Source organism: Pan paniscus, chromosome 14 (genome assembly GCF_029289425.2).
Source record: "Pan paniscus chromosome 14, NHGRI_mPanPan1-v2.0_pri, whole genome shotgun sequence".
NCBI classification, from domain to species: domain Eukaryota; kingdom Metazoa; phylum Chordata; class Mammalia; order Primates; family Hominidae; genus Pan; species Pan paniscus.
In genome coordinates, this window is record NC_073263.2 from 115,208,828 (window position 1) to 115,233,128 (window position 24,301).

Below are 24,301 nucleotides of genomic sequence, written 5' to 3' on the forward strand. Positions count from 1 at the left end.
TGCAGGCCTGGCTACTTAGAGAACCACCTGGGGAGCTTCAAACATCCACCCCCTCCAGAGACTGATGTGCGGGGTCTGGCCGGCCTGTGTCCTGAGTATCTGGGTCCTTAGCAGCCCCTGGGGGACCCTCAGGCGAGGCCACGGTTGACAACCCCCTGCCTGATGTGTTGATCGGTCAGTGAGCTCCTGGTCTGCACACGGGCCGGCCACATCCTGGACTTCCCCGTGAATTCTCCAGCAGGGCAGCCGTGTGGTGGGATGCTGTCACCACTGTCTGCTTTGTCTCATTATCGTCTGTTCCGTTTCTCTTGCTTCTTACTTTAACTGTGGATTCTTACAGGGCAGAACTGCACGAGTCATCTTTGCACCTTGTCTAGTGTCCTGCGCGTAAGGAAATCCAATACATGTGTGTTGACTGAGTGAAAGATTAACTTAAAAGTGTACATACAGATAAATGCATGCTTTCCCATTTGGAAGATGTGGTTATGTTTTGACTCAGACTTACCTGGTTTATATCTTGTTTCTCCCATTAGCTATTTGACATTGAAAAAAGTTACTGAATTCTGCGTGCTTCTGTTTCATCATCTGTGAAATGGGCGCCACACGGCAAGGCTGGGATGAGGCAGAAAGTGAAAGTGGCAGCCACAGCGTGAGGCATACAGTAGGCGCTCCATCCACGCTCATCCTGTCTCCCAAACCAGCCACAGGGTGAGGCATACAGTAGGCGCTCCATCCACGCTCATCCCATCTCCCAAACCAGCCACAGTGTGAGGCATACAGTAGGCGCTCCATCCACGCTCATCCCATCTTCCAGACCAGCCACAGGGTGAGGCATACAGTAGGCGCTCCATCCACGCTCATCCCATCTCCCAGACCAGCCACAGGGTGAGGCATACAGTAGGCGCTCCATCCACGCTCATCCCATCTCCCAGACCAGCCACAGGGTGAGGCATACAGTAGGCGCTCCATCCACGCTCATCCCATCTCCCAGACCAGCCATAGGGTGAGGCATACAGTAGGCGCTCCATCCACGCTCATCCCATCTCCCAGACCAGCCATAGGGTGAGGCATACAGTAGGCGCTCCATCCACACTCATCCCATCTCCCAGACCAGCCATAGGGTGAGGCATACAGTAGGCGCTCCATCCACACTCATCCCATCTCCCAGACCAGCCACAGCGTGAGGCATACAGTAGGCGCTCCATCCACGCTCGTCCTGTCCCCAGACCAGCCATAGGGTGAGGCATACAGTAGGCACTCCATCCACGCTCGTCCTGTCCCCAAACCAGCCACAGCGTGAGGCATACAGTAGGCGCTCCATCCACGCTCGTCCTGTCCCCAAACCAGCCACAGTGTGAGGCACATAGTAGGCACTCCATCCACGCTCGTCCTGTCCCCAAACCAGCCATAGGGTGAGGCATACAGTAGGCGCTCCATCCACGCTCGTCCTGTCCCCAAACCAGCCACAGCGTGAGGCATATAGTAGGCGCTCCATTCACGCTCGTCCTGTCCCCAAACCAGCCACAGGGTGAGGCATACAGTAGGCGCTCCATCCACGCTCGTCCTGTCCCCAAACCAGCCACAGCGTGAGGCATACAGTAGGCACTCCATCCACGCTCGTCCTGTCCCCAAACCAGCCACAGCGTGAGGCATATAGTAGGCGCTCCATCCACGCTCGTCCCGTCTCCCAGACCAGCCACAGCGTGAGGTGCACAGTAGGTGCTCCATCCATGCTCATCCCGTCTCCCACACCCCAATTTGCCCAAAGCCTTCTGAAGGGTGTGGGAAACTTTCAGGAGTCTCTGTTGTTTCTGGGGCAACATCGGGGCTGTGAAAGGAAAAAATCTGGGGACTCCAATTCACTGCCAAAGGAAACCCTTAAAGCTGGAAGCTGAGCCCTGTGAGGAGAGGCCTTTCCTTGTGTTCCTGAGCAGGAAGCTGCCCAGTAAAGGCTCAGCGTCTCCACCGGCAGCTGCTCTGCGTTCCCCTGGCCTAGTGCAAAGTCCAACTTTCTGAGCCCAGGACAAATGCATCATTCACCATTGTCCTGCCTGTTCCTTTCTCCTGCAATGCATGGGTTCAGTCTCGCAACCAAACCTCCCTCTTTCCCCTCCAGCCTGCATTTCCCCTTTAAAATACTGAAACCCTCAAAATCATCTTTGGAGAAAGTCACAGAGCTCTCTCCCAAGTGTGCCCTTAACCTTGGCAAATGAACTTCTCAATGGATTGAGGCCTGTCTCCCATGCTTTCTGGTTTACAGGGCCCATGTTCATGTGGAGAAAGTCAAGGTAGGAAACCTCAGGGCACTTTCATTTTCCTCTAGGCAGGAAGGAATCTGGAATTGGGAAGGACAGCAGGCATTTTTTCTAGCGGTTCTAGCAAATTATCTTCTTACTGTCAATAACAATTTATCCAGTCTCTCTAATTATCTTCAGTCCAGCGGAAGACAGATTTCCTCATCTAATTGCCTCTTGGAAGAGCTAAAGTAAATTAAATTTAAAAAAATACCCTGATCCCAGGTGACCGCCCCTGCCGAGCTGATCTGGGATTGCAGGAGAGGCGCTGTGGGCCACCAGCTTGGGGCCTGGGGCAGGAGCGGTTCCAGTGGCCGGATCCTAGCCAGCGTCCCTGCCCTGCAGTTAAGCACACGGGCTTTGGGGGTCCGTCCTGGGCCACAACAACCAACCTCCCAGAGCCTCAGTTTCTCGTCTTTGAAGGGGGACCGTGCTGAGATTGTTCAGGGATGGCTTTGGTTTCTGTTACTGAGGCTAAGGCCCGAGGTCCCGGCTCTCAACATGTTTTGCTCGTGTAGCCCTCAAAGAATTTTCAGAAATGTGCCATGTCAACTTTGCATCTAAAATACTTTTGGTTTAGTTGGAAAGGGCATCATTTCTGGCGACGCAGCAACGTACTCACATGCCGTTTAATGCATTTCCCACAGAACGGGGATCCACAGATGAGGTCCTTTCGTCTCGGGGCTCGTGGCAACACAGGCCGTGTGCGTGAGCCTGGTCGGTGCCTGGGTCTGCCCCGGCTCTGCCACTGCCTGCTGTGTGACCCTGGGCTGCTCACGCCACTGCCCGGAGCCTTGGCTTCCTTATCTTACACGGCAGTGGCGACAGCCCCTGACGCAAGGCTGTGGCGAGTTTGAACGTGGCGCCCGGAGCAAGGCTTGGCCGGAGTTCACCAAACAGACAAAGGCAACCTGGCTGGGGAGCCAGTCAAAGCGGTTGGCAGAACCGATCTGGCTTCTGTCAGAATTGTTAGGACGTCGGGAGGTGTCCGGTGACGACCCCTCCCTCTGGGTTCTCCGGCCCTGGCGGCTGGGCATGGATGAGGAGAAGGCTGGGCCCTGTGCGAATCCGCTGGGCACAGATTCCGCCGGGCACAGAATCCGCCGGGCACAGAATCCGCCGGGCACAGATTCCGCCGGGCACAGATTCCGCCGGGCACAGAATCCGCCGGGCACAGATTCCGCCGGGCACAGAATCCGCCGGGCACAGAATCCGCCGGGCACAGATTCCGCCGGGCACAGATTCCGCCGGGCACAGAATCCGCCGGGCACAGATTCCGCCGGGCACAGATTCCGCCGGGCACAGATTCCGCCGGGCACAGAATCCGCCGGGCACAGATTCCGCCGGGCACATAATCCGCCGGGCACAGATTCTGCCGGGCACAGATTCCGCCGGGCACAGAATCCGCCGGGCACAGAATCCGCCGGGCACAGATTCCGCCGGGCACAGAATCCGCCGGGCACAGATTCTGCCGGGCACAGATTCCGCCAGGCACAGAATCCGCCGGGCACAGATTCCGCCGGGCACAGATTCCGCCGGGCACAGAATCCGCCGGGCACAGATTCCGCTGGGCACAGAATCTGCCGGGCACAGAATCCGCCGGGCACAGAATCTGCCAGACACAGAATCTGCCAGACACAGACTCAGCGATTCTCCCCTGGAGCCCGGCCTTGCCCTGTGCTGTGACTGCTTCTGTGTTTGGGGCCCGAGGGTCACGCAGGGAGAGCTGCACCTCAGGGAGGCTGGGCTGGGGATGGGGTTGGCTCCTCTCGGTGGCAGTCGGGTGGGAAGGGGACGCAGTGGACCTGGGGCCCTGGACTCACCCAGATCTACTGTGGGAGAGATTGCATCTGGAAATCAGGGGTCTGGATGTGATTCCCTTAGGCAATTGCACCACCTGGAAAATCTTCGTACGCCCCCAGCATGGAGGTGTCCAAGAGGCCGGGACCCTCAAGGTACTGTTGTGCGTCGAAGCCTAACACACACACACTTATCCCATTACAGCTCTGGGGGCCCAAGTCTAAAACGGGGCTCACAGGGCTAAGAGGGAGGTGTGAGCAGGGCCACACTGCCTCTCCCGGCTCAGGCAAGAGTCCGCACCCCTGGCTTGCAGCCCTGCCGCCTCCCTGACGCTGTCCTGCCATCATGCGGCCTTAGTGTCGTCTCTGGTCAAACCTCCCTCCGCCTCCCTCCCTGGGGACCTCGTGGTTACATTCCATTATCACTTGGACAGTCCCAGATCAGTCCCCGCCTCAAGGCCCTGACCCTAATCCCATCTGCAAAGTCACTGTCTCCGTAGCAGGTCAGGTGCCCAGGGACAGGCACAAGATCCTGAGTGTGCTGGGATCTTCACTCAGCCAGGCGCCCCCTCAAGCGAGGGACTGAGGAAGGAGTAGTAAAGGCCACCCAGCCACGCGCATAACCACGTTTCTCCCGTAAGATCGCGGTGCTGTGCTTTTACTGTGCCATTTCCAAGCTTGGATGTGTTTACATGCACAAATGCGTACTACAGCTCCTCCAGGGATCGGCGCAGGCACCTGCAGCACAGGTGTGCAGCCAGGGCCACACCGTGAAGCCTGGGCAGGCAGTGGGCCCTGCCCTCCAGCCGTGTGAGTCGCTGCGATGCTTGCACAGCAAGGGGAGCACAGCCATGGGAGCACAGCCACGGGAGCACCTCAGGACGCCTCCCTCAGCCATTGCTGTCCTTAGGCTTCTGTGGGAAGAGACTTAGGGTGTTGGTTCGCACCCTGGGCCCTGTTCTATCCTATTCCTGAGGGCCCAGGGACAGGGCTGTTCCCACGTCTGAGGAAAGCAGCTTCCAGGGGAGCAACGGAGGGGCCTGTCCCTGGGAGGGGCTCAGCCAGGCTGCAGGGACCTCACGAGGAGGCCTGGGATGAGGACGCTCTCACCTTCCTCCGCCCCTTCATCTCCTGCTGGTGCCTGACTCTGTGGGCGCCCACGGGGCAGGCTCCGGGCCACTCCGGAGCGCAGGGCAGGTGGAGGAGGAAGGGTGTGGGGGCAGGTGGCGGGAACCACACAGGCCTCAGTGGAGCCGGTGCCTTCATCTCAGAGGTCCTCATGGCAGCACTGTTGCCCCGGGAGGTGTCTGGGGACATGTGTGGGGGTCAGGGTCTTGCCACAGGGCAGGGGCACCGTGGGTGTTCGCTGCGGGGCTGGGAGGCTGAGCCTACACCTGGGCACAGTCCTGCAGACCTAGCACCCATGAGCCACGGCCGCCTTGCCTGCCCTCATGCTGGCCTCAGGCGCCCCTCACAGGTTGACACACCCGGCTCACTGTCCCCAGCACCACACTCCTCGGGGATGGCTGCGGCTGGCGTCGGTACTCTCTGCAGCTGTGCTGACCCCACAGTGGGGTTCGCTTTGTGGGAGTCGAGCCCCATGTACGTCATCAAGGGCTTCCATGCCCTGGGCTATGTTGCTGCTGGTGGGACTGAGCCCTTGCTCAGACTGTGGGAAGAGCCACTTCAGGCCTCACCCGAGACAGCCCAGAGGCTGGAGTGGCCTCTCCCCACCAGGTCTGTGCCCCAGGGGCCCCGCTCACCCAGGAACAGGGCGGCTGACTCCCTGCACCCCTGGGGGCCCCGTGAGGTGCTTCCTTCGAGGGTCATGGGGTGGAGTGGGCAGAGCACGGCTCCCAGGCGCAGGCCCGTGTGCCTCCCTCCAGCCCCCAAGTGCTCCTGGAAGTTTTCCCAGGGTCTCCACACATCTATTTATGTCTGGCTTGTTTGAAACAGGACCCAGCAGGGCCGTGTCCGGCACCTTGTTTATCTGCCCAGACTCTTCGGGCTGTGCATTTGTTGAAGCGTTGGCATCATTTGTTCCACAGAACAGCAGTTCTTCAAGTGTGGTCCTTGGGGTGTTTTCAGGGGGGTCTCCAAGACCAGCCCAGTCATCTCGGGCCCCTTGCGTTTTTCTCTGTGTTGACATTCGCGGCAATGGCAAAAGGCTGATGGTGGGACACCTGCTGGTGCCTGGGCCCGGATCAAGGTGGCTTTGAGCTCGTGAGGCTTCTCGCCACCATCGCCAGCAGCATTCGGCAGTGACGTTCCTTGTGATGGAGCTGGAGGTTTGCACACAGTGCTTTGTGTGTGCCATGTGGGCGTCTGGCAGCCAAGCTGAACCAAGCTCCTTTATTCTTGCAACACCAGTTTCCATGGAACAAACAGCGAACAGACCTGCATACCCAGGCTTGGGTGTTTTCCTGAAAACAAACAAGTAAGCCCATCCCTGTAAGGAAAACAGCTGGGAGTATCTGGCACCAATGATAGAATGTTGACCTTTCAAGTGACAAGAGGAATTTTTGAAAACTTGTTTCTCGCATTGTGAGTGTGACAGCTTCCGAATAATTCTCCACATGACCAGCGTGTGATTCCTCAAAATCATGCACAGGTAAAAGACCCGTTCAAAGAGCAAGGGGGGCCAGTGGGTTTTCATGAACAAAACTCACGCTCAATGAATGCAGAAAGTTGTCTCCGCACACAAGCGTTTATGTGTTTGTGAATGTGTCTCTGTGTACGTGTGTGTGCATGCCTGTGTGCACGTGTGTGCATGCCTGTGTGCACGTGTGTGCGCATGTCTGTGTGTGGTGTGAGTGCATGTGCACGTGTGTGTGCATGTGTTTGTGTCTGTGTGTGCATGTTTGTGCAGTGTGGTGTATGTGCGTGTCTGTGTGCATGCATGCATGTGTGTACGTGTGTGACTGCGTGTGTGCGCATGTGTGCACGTGTATGTCCATGTTTGTGTCTGTGTGTGCATGTGTATGTGAGTGCATGTCTGTGTCTCTGTGTGGTGTGTGTACATGTGTGCATGCATGTTTGCATGTGCATGTGTGCATATCTGCATGTGTGCATATATGTGCACGTGTGTATGCGCATGTTTGGGTGTGTCTGTACGTGTGAGTGCATGTCTGTGGTGTGTGTACATGTGTGCATGCATGTTTGCATGTGTATGCATGTGCACATGTGTGCATATACGTGTGCATATCTGCATATGTGCATGTATGTACGCGTGCGTGTATGTGCATGTTTGTGTGTGCATGTGTGATTGCATGACTGGTGTGTGTACATGTGTGCGCATGTACATGTGCGCATATCTGTGCGTGTGTGCATGTATGTGCACGTGTGTATGTGCATGTTTGTGTGTGTGCATGTGTGTGAGTGCATGTCTGTGTGGTGTGTGAGTACGTGTGCATGCATGTGTGCGTGTGCACATGTGTGTGCATGTGTGTGCGCGCATGTGTGTGCATGGGCACGTCTGTGGTGTGAGTGCATGTGTGTGCATGGGCATGTCTGTGTCTCTGTGGTGTGTGTGCATGTGTGTGCATGTGTGTGTGCATGTCTGTGAGTGTGCATATGTCTGTGTCTCTGAGTGGTGTGTGCACACGTGAATCCTCCTCCTTGATGCTAGCTGCTCTTACCAGAGCCAGTTCTTGTGGGGAAGCTGAGTGCTCTCTAACTCCCGTGTCTCAACTCCCTTGCGTGGCCCCTAGAGGCAGACGTGGGAGGAATGCCGCAGCCTCGGAGAACCAGGTCTGGCATTCTTGGTGCTGGGCCCAGGGTCCCGAGGCCTGCTTTCCACAGTCACGCTGTAGAGACGGCTCCTTGTGGAGACGCCTTCTGTGTGCAGGCACGAGGTTTCTCCTCTGCCCCAGGCTTCGGTGCGGAGTGTCTAGGGGGACAGAACCACCAGATGTGAACGCTGTGCTAGTTACCCTCTCTGGTCTCTCCCTTGGCGTGGCCAGACTCCCCGGTGCATGTGGACATCGTGGCGGGCGACTGCCATTTACAGACACGGGAGGACGTTTTGCATGACCCGCCTTCTGTGTGTTTTCCCACTCTTTGCAAACCCATTGCTTTTCAGCTCGGGGAGTTGCTTTCCAGTTGCGCCGGCTCCGTGGCTGAGGAGGCGGTTTCTTTCCGGCCGCGCCGGCTCCGTGGCTGAGGAGGCGGTTTCTTTCCGGCCATGCCGGCTCCGTGGCTGACGAGGCGGTTTCTTTCCGGCCGCGCCGGCTCCGTGGCTGAGGAGGCGGTTTCTTTCCCGCCGTGCCGGCTCCGTGGCTGAGGAGGCGGTTTCTTTCCCGCCGTGCCGGCTCCGTGGCTGAGGAGGCGGTTTCTTTCCCGCCGCGCCGGCTCCGTGGCTGAGGAGGCGGTTTCTTTCCCGCCGCGCCGGCTCCGTGGCTGAGGAGGCGGTTTCTTTCCGGCCGCGCCGGCTCCGTGGCTGAGGAGGCGGTTTCTTTCCCGTTGTGCCGGCTCCGTGGCTGAGGAGGCGGTTTCTTTCCCGCCGCGCCGGCTCCGTGGCTGAGGAGGCGGTTTCTTTCCCGCCGCGCCGGCTCCGTGGCTGAGGAGGCGGTTTCTTTCCGGCCGCGCCGGCTCCGTGGCTGAGGAGGCGGTTTCTTTCGGGTTCTGCCGGCTCCGTGGCCGAGGAGGCGGTTTCTTTCCGGCCGCGCCGGCTCCGTGGCTGAGGAGGCGGTTTCTTTCCCGTTGTGCCGGCTCCGTGGCTGACGAGGCGGTTTCTTTCCTGTTGTGCCGGCTCCGTGGCTGAGGAGGCGGTTTCTTTAAGGTCTTTTCTGTGCTGATGTTTTAGCTTTACTGAGATTTTGTTGCTTATCACACAATTCACCCTTGAAGTGTTCTGGGCTGATCTGATGCCGATGGCCTCCGAGTCAAATGCTCTCTAAAGGAAATTCTCAGAAGATCTCCGGGGAAAAGCACACATAATTTATAGAATTAGAAAGCAAAGGATTTGTAAGACATCACAAGGAATTCAGTTACCAGTTAGGACTGGTCACCTCCAAACTTAGGTACAAAGAACTTATTTACTTCTTCCAAGGAAATTTATTTGGGGGATTTTTTATGTGGTCTCAAGAGGGCAGTTCTTGACCATGATGATGATGTCAGTGGCCGAAGCTGCATTCTGGCAACTCCAGATCCTGGGTGACTTTGCCTAGCTCTACCCGGCCTGGTGTTGCAGGAAATACGCTAATTCCAGGCACGGAAGCTGGGAGTGCATCCGGTCTGGGGAGACTTTGCCTTTCTAAGAGGCTCTCAGTGCTGTTGATGGTGCACATTCGACCTTTGAGACTTGGAGAAATCAGATTGCAGAAATGATCAGAGCACCTGAGCAGAACCAATCTGGCGTGAGACACACATGCACACACACACAATCAGGCGCACCCACCCACACATATACACACACAGTTACTCACACAGTCATGTGCACCCATCCACATATGTGCAGTCATGCACACACAGTCCTGCACACAGACCTACACATACACATGCGCGCACACAGACATGCACACACACAGTAGGGGCCCTAAGCAGGCGTCCTTAGCCTTTCTGATCTGAGCTCTGCAGCATCAGAACCTGCTGCCATAACTGAGCCAAGTGAACTCCTGAAGCAGGAGCAACCCCGGGCATGGCAGGGGAGTGCCCACCACCAAGACTCTGCTGCTGTGCTCGGGGGCAGTTGTGCCTTTTCTGTTTTTCTTTCTTTCTATATTTCCAGGAAATCATGACATTAAAAATGATTTTTCTTATGACGAATATTCATTGTAGGATATTTAGTGAAAATTCACACAATAAAAACTGTGATTCGTTTGTGCTCTCCGAGTTTCTGGGTTTCCTTGCATTTTTCTGGCAGCTTCTATTCTCTCTGGGTGCCTCCGATGCACACATCGCAGATCCCAGGATGATCTTCCTGCCTGGCACGGCTGCCTCCTCCACGCCACCCCTTATTACCTGTGGTCTAGGAAGACTTCAGCAGTTCCCTTTCCAAGCTGCCCAAATAGCTGTGAAATATCTGCTGAAGTAAGAGGAAAAGGTTCCTTATCTTTATTATCGCTTGTTCACCTTCCAGCCTCCCTGTAGTGAGGGTCCTATCCTGACACAGTGATCCCTGTGGCAAATTCTATTTTCCCCAAATGACCACATCACCTTTCTATTTCCCACACACAGGGAGAGGCTCTTCCTTTGAATTTTGTCACCGGGCTGCTGAAGAGAAGGCGGCAGAGGTGACACAGCGTGAAGCTGAGGCTGGGTTGCAGAAGGTGCCACAGACTCCACCCGGCTCTCTCTCTTGCCCAACGTTCCTGGGAGTCCAGCCCCCATGTCATGAGGAAGCCCACATCACCTGGAGAGGTTACAGGCACAGCCACAGTCAGCCACGCGCCAGTCCTGGGAGCCACCCTAGCTAACCCTGAGTGGAGCAGAGGCAGGGTGTCCACTCCTGGCCTTGCCCAAATTTCAACTCCAACTAAATTAATGTGGTTTTTTAAGCCACTGAGTTATGGGGTCATTTGTCCCACAGTTGTAGTAACCGGAATGACCTCCAAGGACCTGTCCCACTGTAAAGATTGGCAATCCTATGACTTCTGTCTCCTGGACTCCTCCCAAGCCTGAATCCCTTCCCGGACGCTCACAGGTCGCAGCATATCTTGGGTAACCCCATCCACTGCCCCCATCAAGCCAGCCCCTGGCCTGTCTCCTGTTTCCCGGAGCTTGCTCAGAGATAACAGATTCATCCGATCCTCCAGGAAGGGCCCGAGCGGCCTGCCTCCCTGCCCTCCAGCTCTTAGCTCTGTGTGTCTCTCCTTGCAGGAGCCCTCCCTGCGACACCTCCCACTGCCTCTCAGCGCTGAGCTTAACATGGTGGCATCACCTGGGAGGGCTCGGTCTTTCTGTCTCTTCTCCATCAGCCTCTGAGCTCCATCAGGGCCCCAGGTCAGTGATCACTCCTGTGCTTCCACAGCCCAGCGCCAAGCCCAGCCCTGCTCTGGGCCTGGACAATGCTCAGGACAGGACAGTGTGGGAGTCAGCCCCTGGCCCTGACCCTGGCTCTCGGAGCCAGCGCTGTTGCTTCCCTACCTCACTGGATGTTGCAGGAATGGGTTAGAGATCTGAGGACCACGGAGAGTTAGGGGTGAGGGGAGGATGAACCAGTCATGGGGACCCCCGGTATCTCTGAGTGAGTAGAGAAGGAAGGTGGTGCTGGCGGGAAGGAAGGACAGGTGCTGGCTGTGGGTTCCAGCCACTTCCGAGGTGCAGGCCTGGGGAGAGGAGGCAGGTGGGGCCTGCTCACGGAGCCCCTGAAGAAGTTCTGAGTTGGCTGTGCTCCAATTGGCCCCTGCACATTCCCCATGCCAGGCAGGCGCTTTTTCTCCTCTTTAAAAAGGCATTCCCTGAGCCTGGTGGAATGAGACAAACATGGAAATCCCTGGGCTGCTCTCAGTGGTGGAAGAGGTTGGGCACCCTGGCGGCTTAGGGTGGGACTCGGCCTGCAGAGCCGAGCAGGCGCCCTTTTTCCTCCTTTTCTTTTCCTTTTGTCCATTTAATTTTTAAAATGTAACAGACTGTGGCTGGGCACAGTAGCTCTCGCCTGTAATCCCAGCACTTCGGGAGGCCCAGATGGGAGGATCACTTGAGCCCAGGGGTTTGACATCAGCCTGGGCAACATGAGGAAACCCCATCTCTACAAAAAGTATAAACCTTAGCTGGGTGTTGCAGCACACGCCTGTGGTCCCAGCTACTTGGGAGGCTGAGGTGAGAGGATCGCTTCAGCCTGGGAGGTGGAGACTGCAGTAAGCTATGATCATGCCACTGCACTCCAGCCTGGGCCACAGAGACACAGCATGTCTCAAAAAACAAAAAAGTGACAGACTGCAAACAAAGGCACACCTGGGTAGAGGATGCACAGGAGCTCCTTGCACTATCCCTGCAAACCACCTTTAGGTTTGAAAATAGATAAAAATAAAAAGTTACAAAAAAGTAATCATCTATTTTAAACATCTAGAAAAGTATAGAGAATAATATAACATCCCTGTCCACACCATCTAGGCTTAATGGTATCTCAACATTCCCCCTTTTTTTACAAGTCTTTTAACTTTTTTAAAGAAAGAAGATTTCACAAATAGAGTTTAAGCCCCTAGACATAGTTCCAAAGCTGTTCAGCTTGTCCACCCAGACAGAGAATCACAGTTCTGGATGAAGCATGCACTCTCCCCCAGTATGTTCTTCTACTTTACTTACACAGTATCCCTGCATCTACACACATGACTCACAGTGTCCATGTATCTGCACACACATGACTCACGGTGTCCATGTATCTGCACACACATGACTCACGGTGTCCATGTATCTGCACACACAAGGCGGTGTCCATGTATCTGCACACGAGACTCACGTCCGTGTATCTGCACACATGACTCACGGTGTCCATGTATCTGCACACACGAGACGGTGTCCATGTATCTGCACACGAGACTCACGTCCGTGTATCTGCACACATGACTCAATGTGTCCATGTATCTGCACACATGACTCACGGTGTCCGTGTATCTGCACACAGGACTCAACGGTGTCCGTGTATCTGCACACAGGACTCACGGTGTCCGTGTATCTGCAAACATGACTCATGGTGTCTGTGTAATCACCTCCTACTGTTTCATCATATCCTATAACCAGTTTCTCAGCTTCCATTCTGCTATCCTACAACTACTCTCCAGTAATCCTATGTGTAGGACCCTCCAATAACCCCCACATCACTCGGAGCAAAGGCCAGAGGCCCTGCAGCTCACCCCTGATGTCCTCCACCTGGTCCCCACAAGCCTCTGGCACCCTGGTCTCCTTGCTGCTCCCCCTGGGCCTGGATGGCTCCACCCCAGGGCCTTTGCATGGAGGTTCCTTTTTCTCAGACCCTCTGCCCCAGATGTCTGGGTGAGCAACCACCTCCACGCCCTCAAGCTTGGTCTTCAACATCACCTGTCAACAAGCTCTCTTTTCACTACTTAAAAACCACAGCTCCCTCCCTCTCCCACACTATACTTTCTATTTTGTTTCTTTACCTCTCTTTCCTTTCTCTGTGGCCTGCATTACCTGGCTGTGTATGTATGTATGTGTGTATGTGTGTGTATGTATAAGTGTGTATGTGTGTGTATGTATGTGCATGTGTGTGCATGTATAAGTGTGCATGTGTATGTGTGTGCATGTGTGTATGCATGTGTGTATGCATACATGTGTGTATGTATATGTGCATATGTGCATGTATGCACGTATAAGTGTGTATGTGTATGCATGTGCATATGCATGTGCATATGTATGTGTATGTATGTGTGCGTGTATGTATGCACACATGTATGCATGTGTGTATGCATATGTATGTATGTGTGCATGTATGTATGCACACATGTATGCATGTGTGTATGTATGTGGGTATATATGCATGTGTGTATGTGTGTGTATGTGTGTATGTGTATGCATGTGTGTATGTCTGCATGTGTGTATGTGTATATGTGTGTGTGTATTCCATAGCATGTTGCCCTCTGACATGCTGTGCATTTTTCTTGTTTATTGTATTATTATTCATGGCCTCACTTCCCCACCAGGATCTTTGTTTACGTTGCTCATTGATACATCCCAAGTACCTGGAACAGTGTCTGGTATATCGCGGATGTTTAGTAAGTCTTGAGAGGCTCACTGAGTGAACAGTGTTAATTTTCATGGTTTAAAACTTTATATAAATGGTACCATACTCGCTGCCGTACTCGCTGTAGTACTCGCTGCCGTACTGGCTGTCGTACTCGCTGCCGTACTGTGCACTTGCATTTTTGCTCCACATTCTGTTTTTGGCATTTATCCACATTGATCCATGTAGCTCTCATTTATTTTAACTGCCATGTGGTATTTCGCTGTATATGCCCATTTCTTTATCGCTTCTCCCCGTGTTGGATATTCAGGGTGTGTCCGGTGCTTTGGACACAGTGTTGTGAGGAATATTCTGTACGCATCTTCTAGTACATGCATACTTCTTGTGGTAGTTTCTCTCTCACAGTGGATGGCCTATTAGAATGACTAGGGAATTCTTAGCTATTAGTTTGTTCCCAGAAGTTCTGGTTCAATTGATCTGGTCTGGGTTCAGTGCTGCAGAAATGTTTTTTCTTTTAAAGACATTCCTGGATGACTTTAACGACAGCCGGGGTTGAGAACCACGGCTCCTGGCTCGAAGGAGCAGATCTATGTTTGTGTTCTTGGGCATATCTAGAAAGAGATATGCTTTCTTTCTGGCTTGTCATCTACTTGCTTCAATTTTCCTAAAGGTTGCTTTCAAAGTGGTGGCACCATGCGTGATCCCAGCGGTGAATGCAGATTCCCACGTTTTCATTAACATTCTTTAAGTTGTTTGACCCTTGGGGTTTTCTGATAGGATGAGGGTGAAACGCATCCTCTTATCCTCTTGTTCCCACAGCGTTCCCCTAATTCCGGGGGCTGAGTTTATTGATCGTTCGAGCATCTTCTTTTGTGACGGGACCGCTGATGTCCTTGACTCAAAGATGTTAAAAATACGTTTAGAAGGATCTTTATTTTTTCCTGCTGCTGTACGAGGCACACTTTCTGGCCCCGTGTTTCCTTGCCCTTCTTTCCAGCAGCAGATTTTACTCAGAACAACTTCAGTGCTGTGGACACAAAGACGCAGGCCTTGGAGAGGCGGGTCAGCCCTGCCTCGGGGCTGCTGAGTGAGGTGCCAGATGCGTTTGTTCCTCATTTACTCATTTGCGTTTGTTCCTCATTTACTCATTCCTCGCAGACTGGGTTGTAACACCATGTACCACCCTCTGAACCCAGAGATCAAGGGCTGGCTGGCCCTGTAGCCCCAAGGAGCTCCGTCACCGGCCAATGGGGAGGCGAACCCGTGGTGACCCACTCAGCGGCACTGCCAAGGGCTGAGCGTGGCGCCAGCGGCGGGAGGCCCGGGGTCACCGTCCCAGGCCGGGGCTCCGACCCCCGCAGGGTCCTCTCCAGGCACCTTCCATCTGGGGTCTGGCTTCCACTCCCGGCCGCGGCGTCCTGATTTCCAGAAACCAGGCGGCCGCTGGAGGGGGTGGAGGGGAGAAGCGGGAGCGGGGGCAGCGGGGGAGGGAGGAGAAACGCTCGAGAAGGGAGAGTAGAGCGAGGAAGGACGCGTGGCGGGCGGAGCGCGGGAGGTGCAGGGGGCGGGGAAGGGGCGGCGCCGCGAGGGCGGCTCCTGGCGGCGGGACTGTGGCTGTGGCCCCGGGAGAGCCGGGTGGGGCCTCGGGATGCAGCCGCCGGTGCCCGGGCCCCTGGGCCTGCTGGACCCCGCAGGTGAGCGCGGGGCTGGGGGCTCCTCTCGGCTCCTGCGGGGGAGCGTGGGGACCCCGGGGCTGGGAGTACAGGTCCCCGGCCGGCCCGGGCGGAACCTGTGCAGAGACGTGGCCCGGGGTCTGGTCCCTCCGCCTCCTTCGAGCTCTGTCTTTGGAACACTTTGCATTTCGCACTGGGGTAGGGCGTTCGTCCTACAGGTTCGTTCGTTCATTCTCTCTCTCTTTCTCTCTCTCTGTCTCTGTCTCTCTCGCTCTTTCTGTCTCTGCCTCCTCAGTCTTTGCCTTTCTCTGACTCTGTGTCCGTTCCTCTTGGCCTCTCTCTCCCTGTTATGTTTTATTATGAGGAACAGGCGCCCCAAAGTGCGCTCCTTCCCCATCTCTTCCGTTTATTCCAACCTACACAATTTTCCGGGAAAACTTCGTTTGGAAGAGCCAGGTAGCCTTTTCCTGTTTGAACGTGCAGAGGCGCTCACAGAACTGGACAGTGTTGCTTGGTTTCAGCTCGCCCCTCTCTCGTGTTTCTCCCCGGTGTGTTCACGGAATCTCCAGTTCTTCCACTTCCCAGATCAAGCCCGCTGCAGCCTCGGAGCCAGGCAAAGGCTGGGAAAACAGGAAACCTGTTGCGTGTTCACCAGTTCGCAAGCCGGGCTCGGGGGCTCTGCTGGGAAGTGGCCAGGACTGGAAGGATGCCGGGTGTTTTCCTGAGGGGGAGAGGGCTGGGCAGATTTCAAAACAAAAGAGAAACAGAGTTCCCTAGAAAGTGAAGCTCTGACGGCTGGAGGGAGGGATGGAGTGGTGTCTAGGGGGCTCCGCCGCTCCCTCAGAAATAATCCAACACAAACTTCTGGGGATTAACCTCACAACCCTTTTACTGCGGCATCGTTGGGAACCGGACGAATTACTGTTACTTAAAATAATCAAATAATTTGGCTTCTTTCTAAAAGAAACCACTATATGCCTTCCAATCTAAAGCAAAATGCTCTATGGTCAAATGTATTAATGTGGATGAGTCTATTGGTGTTTAATACTGATAACTATTATTATTGTTTATTAACTAGTTTTATCATTATTAGAATGCCTTCATGTTTAAAAATAGCATCTGACTTAGATTTTCTTCTGACAAAGAACTTTAAACCTTAAAACAATACTTGGAGCTGGTCTTTTTAGTATATGAAACATTGGTGTATCTGGGTAGGGTTATGGGTCTTTTTGTTTGGAGCTGATCTTTTACTAAAATGTATAAAGCATTGGTGTGTCCGGGGTGGATTATGGTCTTTCTGCATTGGTGTGTCTGCGGGTGGATTATGGTCTTTCTGCTTTGGTGTGTCGGGGTGGATTATGGTCTTTCTGCTTTGGTGTGTCGGGGTGGATTATGGTCTTTCTGCTTTGGGGTATCTGGGGGTGGGTTATGGTCTTTCTGCTTTGGTGTGTCTGGGGGTGGATTATGGTCTTTCTGCTTTGGGGTATCTGGGGGTGGGTTATGGTCTTTCTGCTTTGGGGTATCTGAGGGTGGATTATGGTCTTTCTGCTTTGGTGTGTCTGGGGGTGGATTATGGTCTTTCTGCTTTGGGGTATCTGGGGGTGGGTTATGGTCTTTCTGCTTTGGGGTATCTGGGGGTGGATTATGGTCTTTCTGCTTTGGTGTGTCTGGGGGTGTATTATGGTCTTTCTGCTTTGGTGTGTCTGGAGGTAGATTGTGGGTTTTTCTGCTTTGGGGTATCTGGGGGTGGACTATAGTCTTTCTGCTTTGGGGTACCTGGGGGTAGGATTATGGGTTTTTCTGCTTTGCCCTTCTTTGTTCACTACCCTGGGCATGTGTAAAATCAGGACGAAAGAGGAATTGACGGCTGAGTGATTACAGTTTTACCTGGGATTGTTACTTGGACACGATGACTGGTGTCCCCACATGATTAAATGGAACTCACTCTTCTTTCTGGGCGTTCCAGGTCCGGCTGGCAGGAAGGCCGGATCTTAGAACCCTTCCAAGCAGTGCCACCTCCCATGCTTTGTGACATTCCTCTTCCTGGCTCTGTGGAGTAGAGGAAGTGGGTCTGAGGGGCAGGGAGAGCCTGACCTCCAGCCTCGCGTGTCTTCCAGGTAGGACCTGGCGTGGGCACAGGCTCCTGTGGTTCAGCTCCTCCAGCTAAGGCTGGGGAAGGAGCCAGGAAGGGGAGAGCAGGTCAGGTGGGAGAAGTGGGGGCTGGTGGGGAGTGACAAGGTGATATTCTGAGATATCCTAGATGGGCTGCACCTGGGGAAGACTAGAATTAGAAAAATCAGTGCACTTGATAGCAGAGAGGTAGCTGTTGGCCCATTCAGCTTCACATCTCAGAACTCCTTGCAACTCCAGTGGGAGAAATGCTGGTTAAGAATAACTGCTATGCCATCTTAAAGTTAACACCACCCTGATGATTAGCATATGCATTCCATTTACAAAAACCTATATGAGAGCCCACGTATCATGTCTCACTGGACGCTTATCACAATCTCAAGAGGTGGGTGAGCAGGTGGTTCTCATGATTTCCATCCTACAGGTCAGGAGACTGAAGTGCCTTCATTCATTCCGTACCAAGAGATGTGTCTATGTCCTCATCTGAGCCCCGGGAACCGGCGACCAACAAGAGACAGAGCTCTTGGCTTTCACAGGGTTCTCTTCTCCCAGGCTCAGGGAGATTAAATGGCCGCCCAAGACCACACAATGGGTCTGGACAGACCCAGAATGGTTTGGGTCCAGTCCCTGTAAGCTGCCTCTGCAATAGAAACCTATTGGTAGATATTTTAATTAATAGTTGGGGCACTTAGGAGCACTTTAATTTTCACAGTGCGTGTAATAACAGTATTTCCGGGACAGGAAAAAAATCAAGGAAATTATTCAGGTGATTTTAATTATCTTTCTTCTAAATGAAAGCCCCTTTCTCTTGAAAATCTGACCTTATAATTATCTCTTATGCTAATTATAAAGATATCCCACCTTCTTTTCTTGAGTTTATTTTTTTGTCTCATTTTTATGCTGTGTCATGTATTTATAAAATGTATTTAAGGTTGGGAGTCTTCTTTTTGTTATCTCTATTATATCTGGAGTCAAAATATCACCATTGTGTAATTGAATGAGATGATTTGCAACCATTGCTCCCAGTGACCCATGTAAGTTCTGCTGTCTTTCTAGACTTGTATTAATCTAGGAATCTGTGATAGGAATGCTGATAAAAGGGTGGCTCATACCTTCTGCTTTTTATTTTGTAGCAGATGGGGGGGAAGTTAGACTCAGGAAAGAGGGGTAAACATAGCAAAGTTAGGTTGAAAATGGTTTGTAGGAGGATTTACGTGGTTTCAGAGGAGATGTGTCTAACTCTTCGCATAGTAATTAACAAGTCAGCATGTTACCGATTGACTTGACAAGGGCAGTTAGCCCAGTGGGTCTTGCTGGGCCCCCACTCTTCATGCCAAGGAACCGAGCAGAGCTTCCAGCTTTAAGAACCAGAATCCAGTCACAGGGTTCCTGACAGACGGACGCCCACAGGAGGCTGGGACAGGAGCCCCATGGAAGGTTCTACCTGTGGGTCGAAGCAGACGCTGAGTCATCTGGTTAACTATTTTGAGCATAATATTATATGCATGCAGTGCATTTAATTAAGAAAAATCACACAACAAAATCCTTTGAGAAGGACAGCATTTGTCTGATAATTTTCTCAAATACTTAGTCCCATAAAATTTAGTTTTAGAAATTGTATTGCTCTTAAAATACATTTAAACAGTCAAAAGATTGGAATGGGAGCCTAAGGAAAAGCAGGAAAGGCTGAAGCGGGAATTGCGTGAGTTGAAGGCACCTGGCATTTGGCTGCATTGGCAGGTGTTACATGGAGGCTGGTGAGGGCGACCTGGAGCCTCTGGTCATGATCAAATGAGATAAGGAAGTTAGGCTGCTCTGAAAATCGACACACAGCCCAATCCGTAGATGGTGTTATTATCATCAATATGATTATTTTGTGTAATTCCACAATAGCTGTTTCATTAACTTCCAAAATGTGGAATTGCATATATTTTTAAATTTTGTGTCCATTTTTAAAAAGTTTACCTACCTTTCTAAAACGAATCAACCAGAACGGAGTTTCACCCGCGGGAGGTGCCTGCCTTCCTCTTGCCCACTTGCTCCCAGCGTGGCTTTGCCGTTTCTCACCTCGACTTCCCGACAGAGACCTGGGATCTGTCGCCATCGCTCCTGTCTCTCGGGCAAACGACCGTGAATATATAACCTTTCAGGTTTTTAACAAATTGCAAGATTTCAGTGAAAAAATTACTATAAAGCATTGTGGTCCTAATTTAAGAAAAAAATGTTTTAAAAAGTACATAGTGCATTGAAAAAAGACCATAAGATTTTATGCCTACTTGTTAATTTGGGTTACCATGAATTTTATTTTCCCTTTTGCATTTTTCAGTACTTTATGAGCGTTCTATAAAAAATCACTCTGCTCTTCTGAGCAGCGTAAAAATCACACTTTCCAACATATACCCACTGTCTCCCTTTTCCTTGTAAGAATGTCGTTATCATCTTCCCAACCTTTTCCAGTCCAACGAGGGTTGGCTTTTAGTTCAGAAATACCATGAGAGACACGAGGAAGAACTATGCGAGTTAGAGGTGGGGAGGAGGAAGGAAGCCTGAGGCTGAGAAGCGAGGGACTGAGAGGCGGAGCTGGAGGAGGCCTCGGGCTGTGTGTTCCGGCTGGCAGGTGCAGCGCCCATCCCCTCATGCAGGGCAGGTGTCCGGTGCCTGCGCCTTGGTCACTTGAGGGGAGTGTCTTCCCCATCCAAAGACAAGAAAGGACGTGCTCCATGCACACGGGAAGGCGGGTGTGGCCTGGGGTGGGATGGGCCGGGGCGTGGGCGTGGGACATGGGGGCACGGGTTGGGGCTGGGGGAGCATGACTTTAACAGACACTGGGTGATGGATGTCTAGGCGCCAGGTCCTGGGCCGCCAGTGTGGCCTTGGGGCTCCTGGTGCTGTGCCCACCCCTGCACCCACCTGCTTGTCACCCCTCTAGGCTTATTCAGCGTGACCCCTGCAGAAGCTGCCTTGGGGACCCGGAGGGCGCAGGTGTGGCCCTGCAGGGACCCTGAACCCCAGGGCGTGTTCCTGAGGCTGGGTGTGGGGATTGCTCCCTGGCCCCCACCGGGCTGCAGCCTCTGGTGTCTCAGGAGGGTGGCTTTCAGAAGGAGGGCCTCACTCCACACCAGTGGTGCTGGGCTGAGGGGTGCACTGTGCCATCACCAGGCCCCCCAGGGAAGGCTCTGCCCTCTGCCCGCTGCCTGTGGGTCACACATCCGGAGCGCCCTGTCCCCAGCCCTGCTTAAGTTTTCTCCACTGAACTTGGCCTTTTCCAATGCCTGCAGCGTGTGCCTCTGTCTGGCGTCCCCTCTGCCTCTCACACACGAGGATGCTCTGCAGGGGCAGGGGTGAAGGGGCGACTGTGGAGAGCACAGGAGTGAGTGTGGCTACTATACTCAGTGTGTCTATGCAGCAACATTTAAGAGAGGCCTTCAGGGAGTGCTGGGAGTGTCTAGCTGGAGACAGCAGGTGCAAAGGCCCTGTGGATGCCGCAACAAGCCTGCCTCTAAGGAGGCAGGAGATGGGGCAACCAGGGAGAGGCTGAAACCACTGCCTGCAGCCTGGAGTGTAACACCAAGGACAGTGCCACTGGCCGCCTCGGTGCAGTGGGTCCAAGACGGGGGCAGCCTGGCTGGCTGGTGGGAGCCGATGGTTTATTACATTGGCGAATGGAGTGATCTGGTCCTCTCCAAGGTGGAAGGTAAAAAGCGATTTAGGATGAGATTCTTGGGACAAGTGTATCTTTGCAAGGGTCAAGAGGCAGGCAGGGTGGCTGTGCCAGGGGCTGTGCTGAGTCCGAGAGGGCCTTGAAGGAAGGCCGTGACCAAGGCCACGCCCTTGCTGGGTCAGCTGGATAAAAACGGCTCTCTCAGATCAGCAGAGCAATTCTGCATCTGCACATTGATTTATAGTTTTGTGAAACTCATTTCTGAGGATGTAACAATCCCTTCCTTGGGTGCGATAACCTTGCCTTGCCATTGAGCTCTGCTGATGGGATTGCAGAAGTGTAAATCTTCAGATGCGGACCTTCTAGGGTGTGGACAATGTCTGCACGGCCGTCCTCGCTGCCGGCGGCTCTCCAGTGTGCCGTCTGCTTTCCCTGCACACACGCACTTACACATGTGCACACACACAAATGTTGATTTTCAAACTCTTGGAGTAGGAAGACCTTACCATGGTTTTTTAAATCCCCTATTTTGTTTGGAGTCACACAGGGATCAAGATGATTCAATTTTCAAAAAATAAAGCAAAACAGATGGCACAGCTGGACGGCTGCTGTGTGCATTCCTCTCTCCCTGCCCCTCCCCTGGTGGCAGCCCCCTCCCCCTCTGGGTGTGGCTGGGATAGGCGGGTAGAGAGGGTGTGTCTGTGAGCGAATGGTAATGATAAAACAGTAAACAAAAGATGCTCCTGTCCTCCTGGGGACACCAGGGGGAGAAAGTCAGATAGAGGAAGAGGCAGCCAGTAGGAAGGAGTCCTTTCTAGTTTGCTTTCTTGAGTTCTGTGACAGTTAGAATTAGGTTTGGCCACAAATACCAGGCTATCCAGTATAGTGGCTTGTGGTCCAGAGATTTTATTCTGTTATCTAATGGAGGTTGGGGGTGGTCCCCTGAGGTGGGCCTGGAGGCAGGCGGGGATAGTGCATCCCAGGACCCCTGGGTAACGGAGCACGGCCCAGAGCCTGGCCTGACGCCCTCCTGAGCCTGAGCCCTCACTGACAGGTCCTCGCCTTCCTCCCCACAGAAGGGCTTTCGAGGAGGAAGAAGACGTCGCTCTGGTTTGTGGGGTCTCTGCTGCTGGTGTCCGTCCTCATAGTGACCGTCGGGCTGGCTGCCACCACCAGGACGGAGAATGTGACCGTGGGGGGCTACTACCCAGGGATCATTGTGAGTGCGCCGGGCGGGCGGCCTGGGCCGGGGAGGGCAGGGTGGTGTGTGGCTGTCTCAGGGTGGAGTCCACGCCAGCTCACAGGGCTGGGGCTGAAGGTGGGGAGGCTTCGATCAGTGCTTGTGGTCGGCAGGGTTATGGCCCCCACAGACATGCAGATCCCAGTCCCCAGGACCTGGGACAGTGGCAGGTCCAAGGCAGAGGGGAATTGGGGTTGAGGTCCAAGTCGACCTTAAAATAGGGCCAGGTGCCCTCCATTGTCTGGGTTGGCCCGACGTGGTCACAGGGTGACCAGAGGGCAGGAGGGGGGCCAGAGCCTGGCAACAGGAAATGTCCAAGGTGGAGGAGGGGCCAGGAGCCCAGGATGTCCAAAGAGGCCGGACAGAGCCTCCCCAAGCGTCCTGGAAGGATTTTACCCTGAGGGACCAGGTCGACCACCATAGCCCATGGAAGGGGAAAGTAACTTTAAACGATTCCTACCAAGAAGCCGTGGGTCAAAGATCGTATTAGTGACGTGATCACGTGGGAACGGCCAGAAGGTGGTGGTGCTGACCTCATCCACCCGTCAGGCCAGATTTTGGACAGTAAGGCGGCGAGGTAAATTGATGGTAACCTAATTGGCAAGAATTGGTCACCCAGATTCAAAAGTATCAAGGTTTTTTGAACTATGAAATTACATCCTCTGTCGTTAGTCAAAGAATTCTCCTAAGTGCCTGCATTCTGCACAGTGAACCTCTGTCGGAGTGGCTTGGATCAGCTGCGATGCCCTTCACACGCCCCAGAGCCTGGTTGCTACGTCCTAAAGTGCTAAAGCAAGATTTTAAAATGCGGCTTCTTCAATCTCATTACTCTCACCTAAAGTACTACCAAGATTGGTAATAATATTGACAATCAGCAAAGATGAAAGATTTTTGGCCCTCAGTATTTAGAAATATTTTATAAATATTGTTTATTTCACCATTATATTTTCCTTTGTTTATATCTTAGGGTGTGCCTTAGACATCTACACTATCTACCTGTGTAGAGTTTATGAATAAATATATAGAAATAGTATCTGTGCAGAAAAAGCTTTATCAGTAAAATTGCAAGAGGCCAATGGTGTGGGGACCTTGGCCTCATGTGAGGGGCTTTTCTGCTTCCTGGGCAGAAAGGGGAGCCCAGAGGGCAAGTGGCTGTGAGGAGGGACCTCCAAGTGATTTGCGAAACATCAAGATCAGCCTTGAGTGGTTGTTTTTTTTGGTTTGTTCTTAAGCTTATTTAAGAGCTGCCTCAAAATAACATAATGAAAAACATCAATGGCTAACACTCAAGCTATGCTCTGTAAAGAATCTACCTTCTGGGCGATGAATTAATGCTGTGCTGACCAGATTGAAATGACCTGTAGCGCAGACAGTTCTGAAAGCAAACTAGGGAGATGACAAATAAAAGCAGCTTCAAGGAAACGTGGCTAAGAGTCACTTCTGTGGAGACTTTCTGCCAATGTAGAGACTTAAAAAGCTGATCTCAGAAGAAGCGGCCAGAACGTGAAAACATCTCAACATTTTCAAGAAAGGTGTGGTTTTTTTCAAATCCCCAAAAAATAAAACGTAGTGTAACAGATGTATTTTAATACATGTATATCGAAGTGAAATTTTGATATTTTTGACGTGTGGAGTTGAACTGCAGTATTTTGAAGCTCAGCACATGAAGAAATATTCCTGTTATCCCTGGAGAATTCTCAAACCATTGGTGAAAGCCACATGTGTACGTGTCTATCACCACAGACGCACAGACAATTACAGAAAAGGCAAAACTATTTACATAAAGAAGTCCGGTTTCCAGTGCATTAAACTTGACACCACGGCCCCAGCAACTCCAAGGCTGTGCCGGGCGGGCCACCCC

At 53.0% G+C, this 24,301-nt stretch overlaps 4 protein-coding genes across 7 annotated transcripts in view; 1 reads left to right on the forward strand and 3 right to left on the reverse strand.

The window, feature by feature from the left end:
- Nucleotides 1–4,726: 4,726 nt before the first annotated feature.
- On the reverse strand, nucleotides 4,727–13,928 carry LOC134728820 (serine/arginine repetitive matrix protein 3). Its single transcript, XM_063595891.1, has 3 exons — nucleotides 13,838–13,928; nucleotides 7,732–8,831; nucleotides 4,727–6,516 (listed from the first exon to the last, which is right to left on the reverse strand). Exons 1-2 carry the CDS (start codon nucleotides 13,926–13,928, stop codon nucleotides 7,780–7,782), a joined length of 1,143 nt encoding a protein of 380 aa, XP_063451961.1. The 3' UTR covers nucleotides 4,727–6,516; nucleotides 7,732–7,779.
- On the reverse strand, nucleotides 5,853–6,749 carry LOC100991729 (uncharacterized). The gene has a single exon (XM_055097067.2). It carries the CDS (start codon nucleotides 6,747–6,749, stop codon nucleotides 5,853–5,855), a length of 897 nt encoding a protein of 298 aa, XP_054953042.1.
- Nucleotides 6,765–7,338, reverse strand: LOC129393673 (putative uncharacterized protein FLJ46204). Its single transcript, XM_063595890.1, is given in 2 exon segments — nucleotides 6,765–7,227; nucleotides 7,229–7,338. Coding segments are annotated over 2 exon segments (573 nt in total).
- Nucleotides 13,929–15,309: 1,381 nt separating the features above from the next.
- Nucleotides 15,310–24,301, forward strand: part of TMEM255B (transmembrane protein 255B) — a 53,594-nt gene continuing 44,602 nt past the window's right edge. For 3 of the 4 annotated variants that reach the window (XM_055097063.2, XM_055097064.2, XM_055097065.2), the window contains exons 1-2: nucleotides 15,311–15,430; nucleotides 22,277–22,419. In XM_055097063.2, coding sequence (XP_054953038.1) covers nucleotides 15,385–15,430; nucleotides 22,277–22,419 — 189 coding nt within the window. In that variant the 5' untranslated portion in view covers nucleotides 15,311–15,384. Of the gene's footprint in view, nucleotides 15,431–22,276; nucleotides 22,420–24,301 lie in introns of all 4 variants that reach the window. The other variant, XM_055097066.2, reaches the window with a different exon arrangement.

Excerpts from the sequence above, each read along its gene's own strand:
- LOC134728820 (XM_063595891.1), bottom strand. The coding sequence starts at position 13,928 with ATGTGGAGCAAAAATGCAAGTGCACAGTACGGCAGCGAGTACGACAGC. Across the intron at positions 8,832-13,837 it reads CGAGTACGGCAGCGAGTATG|GAAAGAAACCGCCTCGTCAG; the intron begins GTACCATTTATA and ends CCGGCACAACAG.
- LOC100991729 (XM_055097067.2), bottom strand. The coding sequence starts at position 6,749 with ATGAAAACCCACTGGCCCCCCTTGCTCTTTGAACGGGTCTTTTACCTG.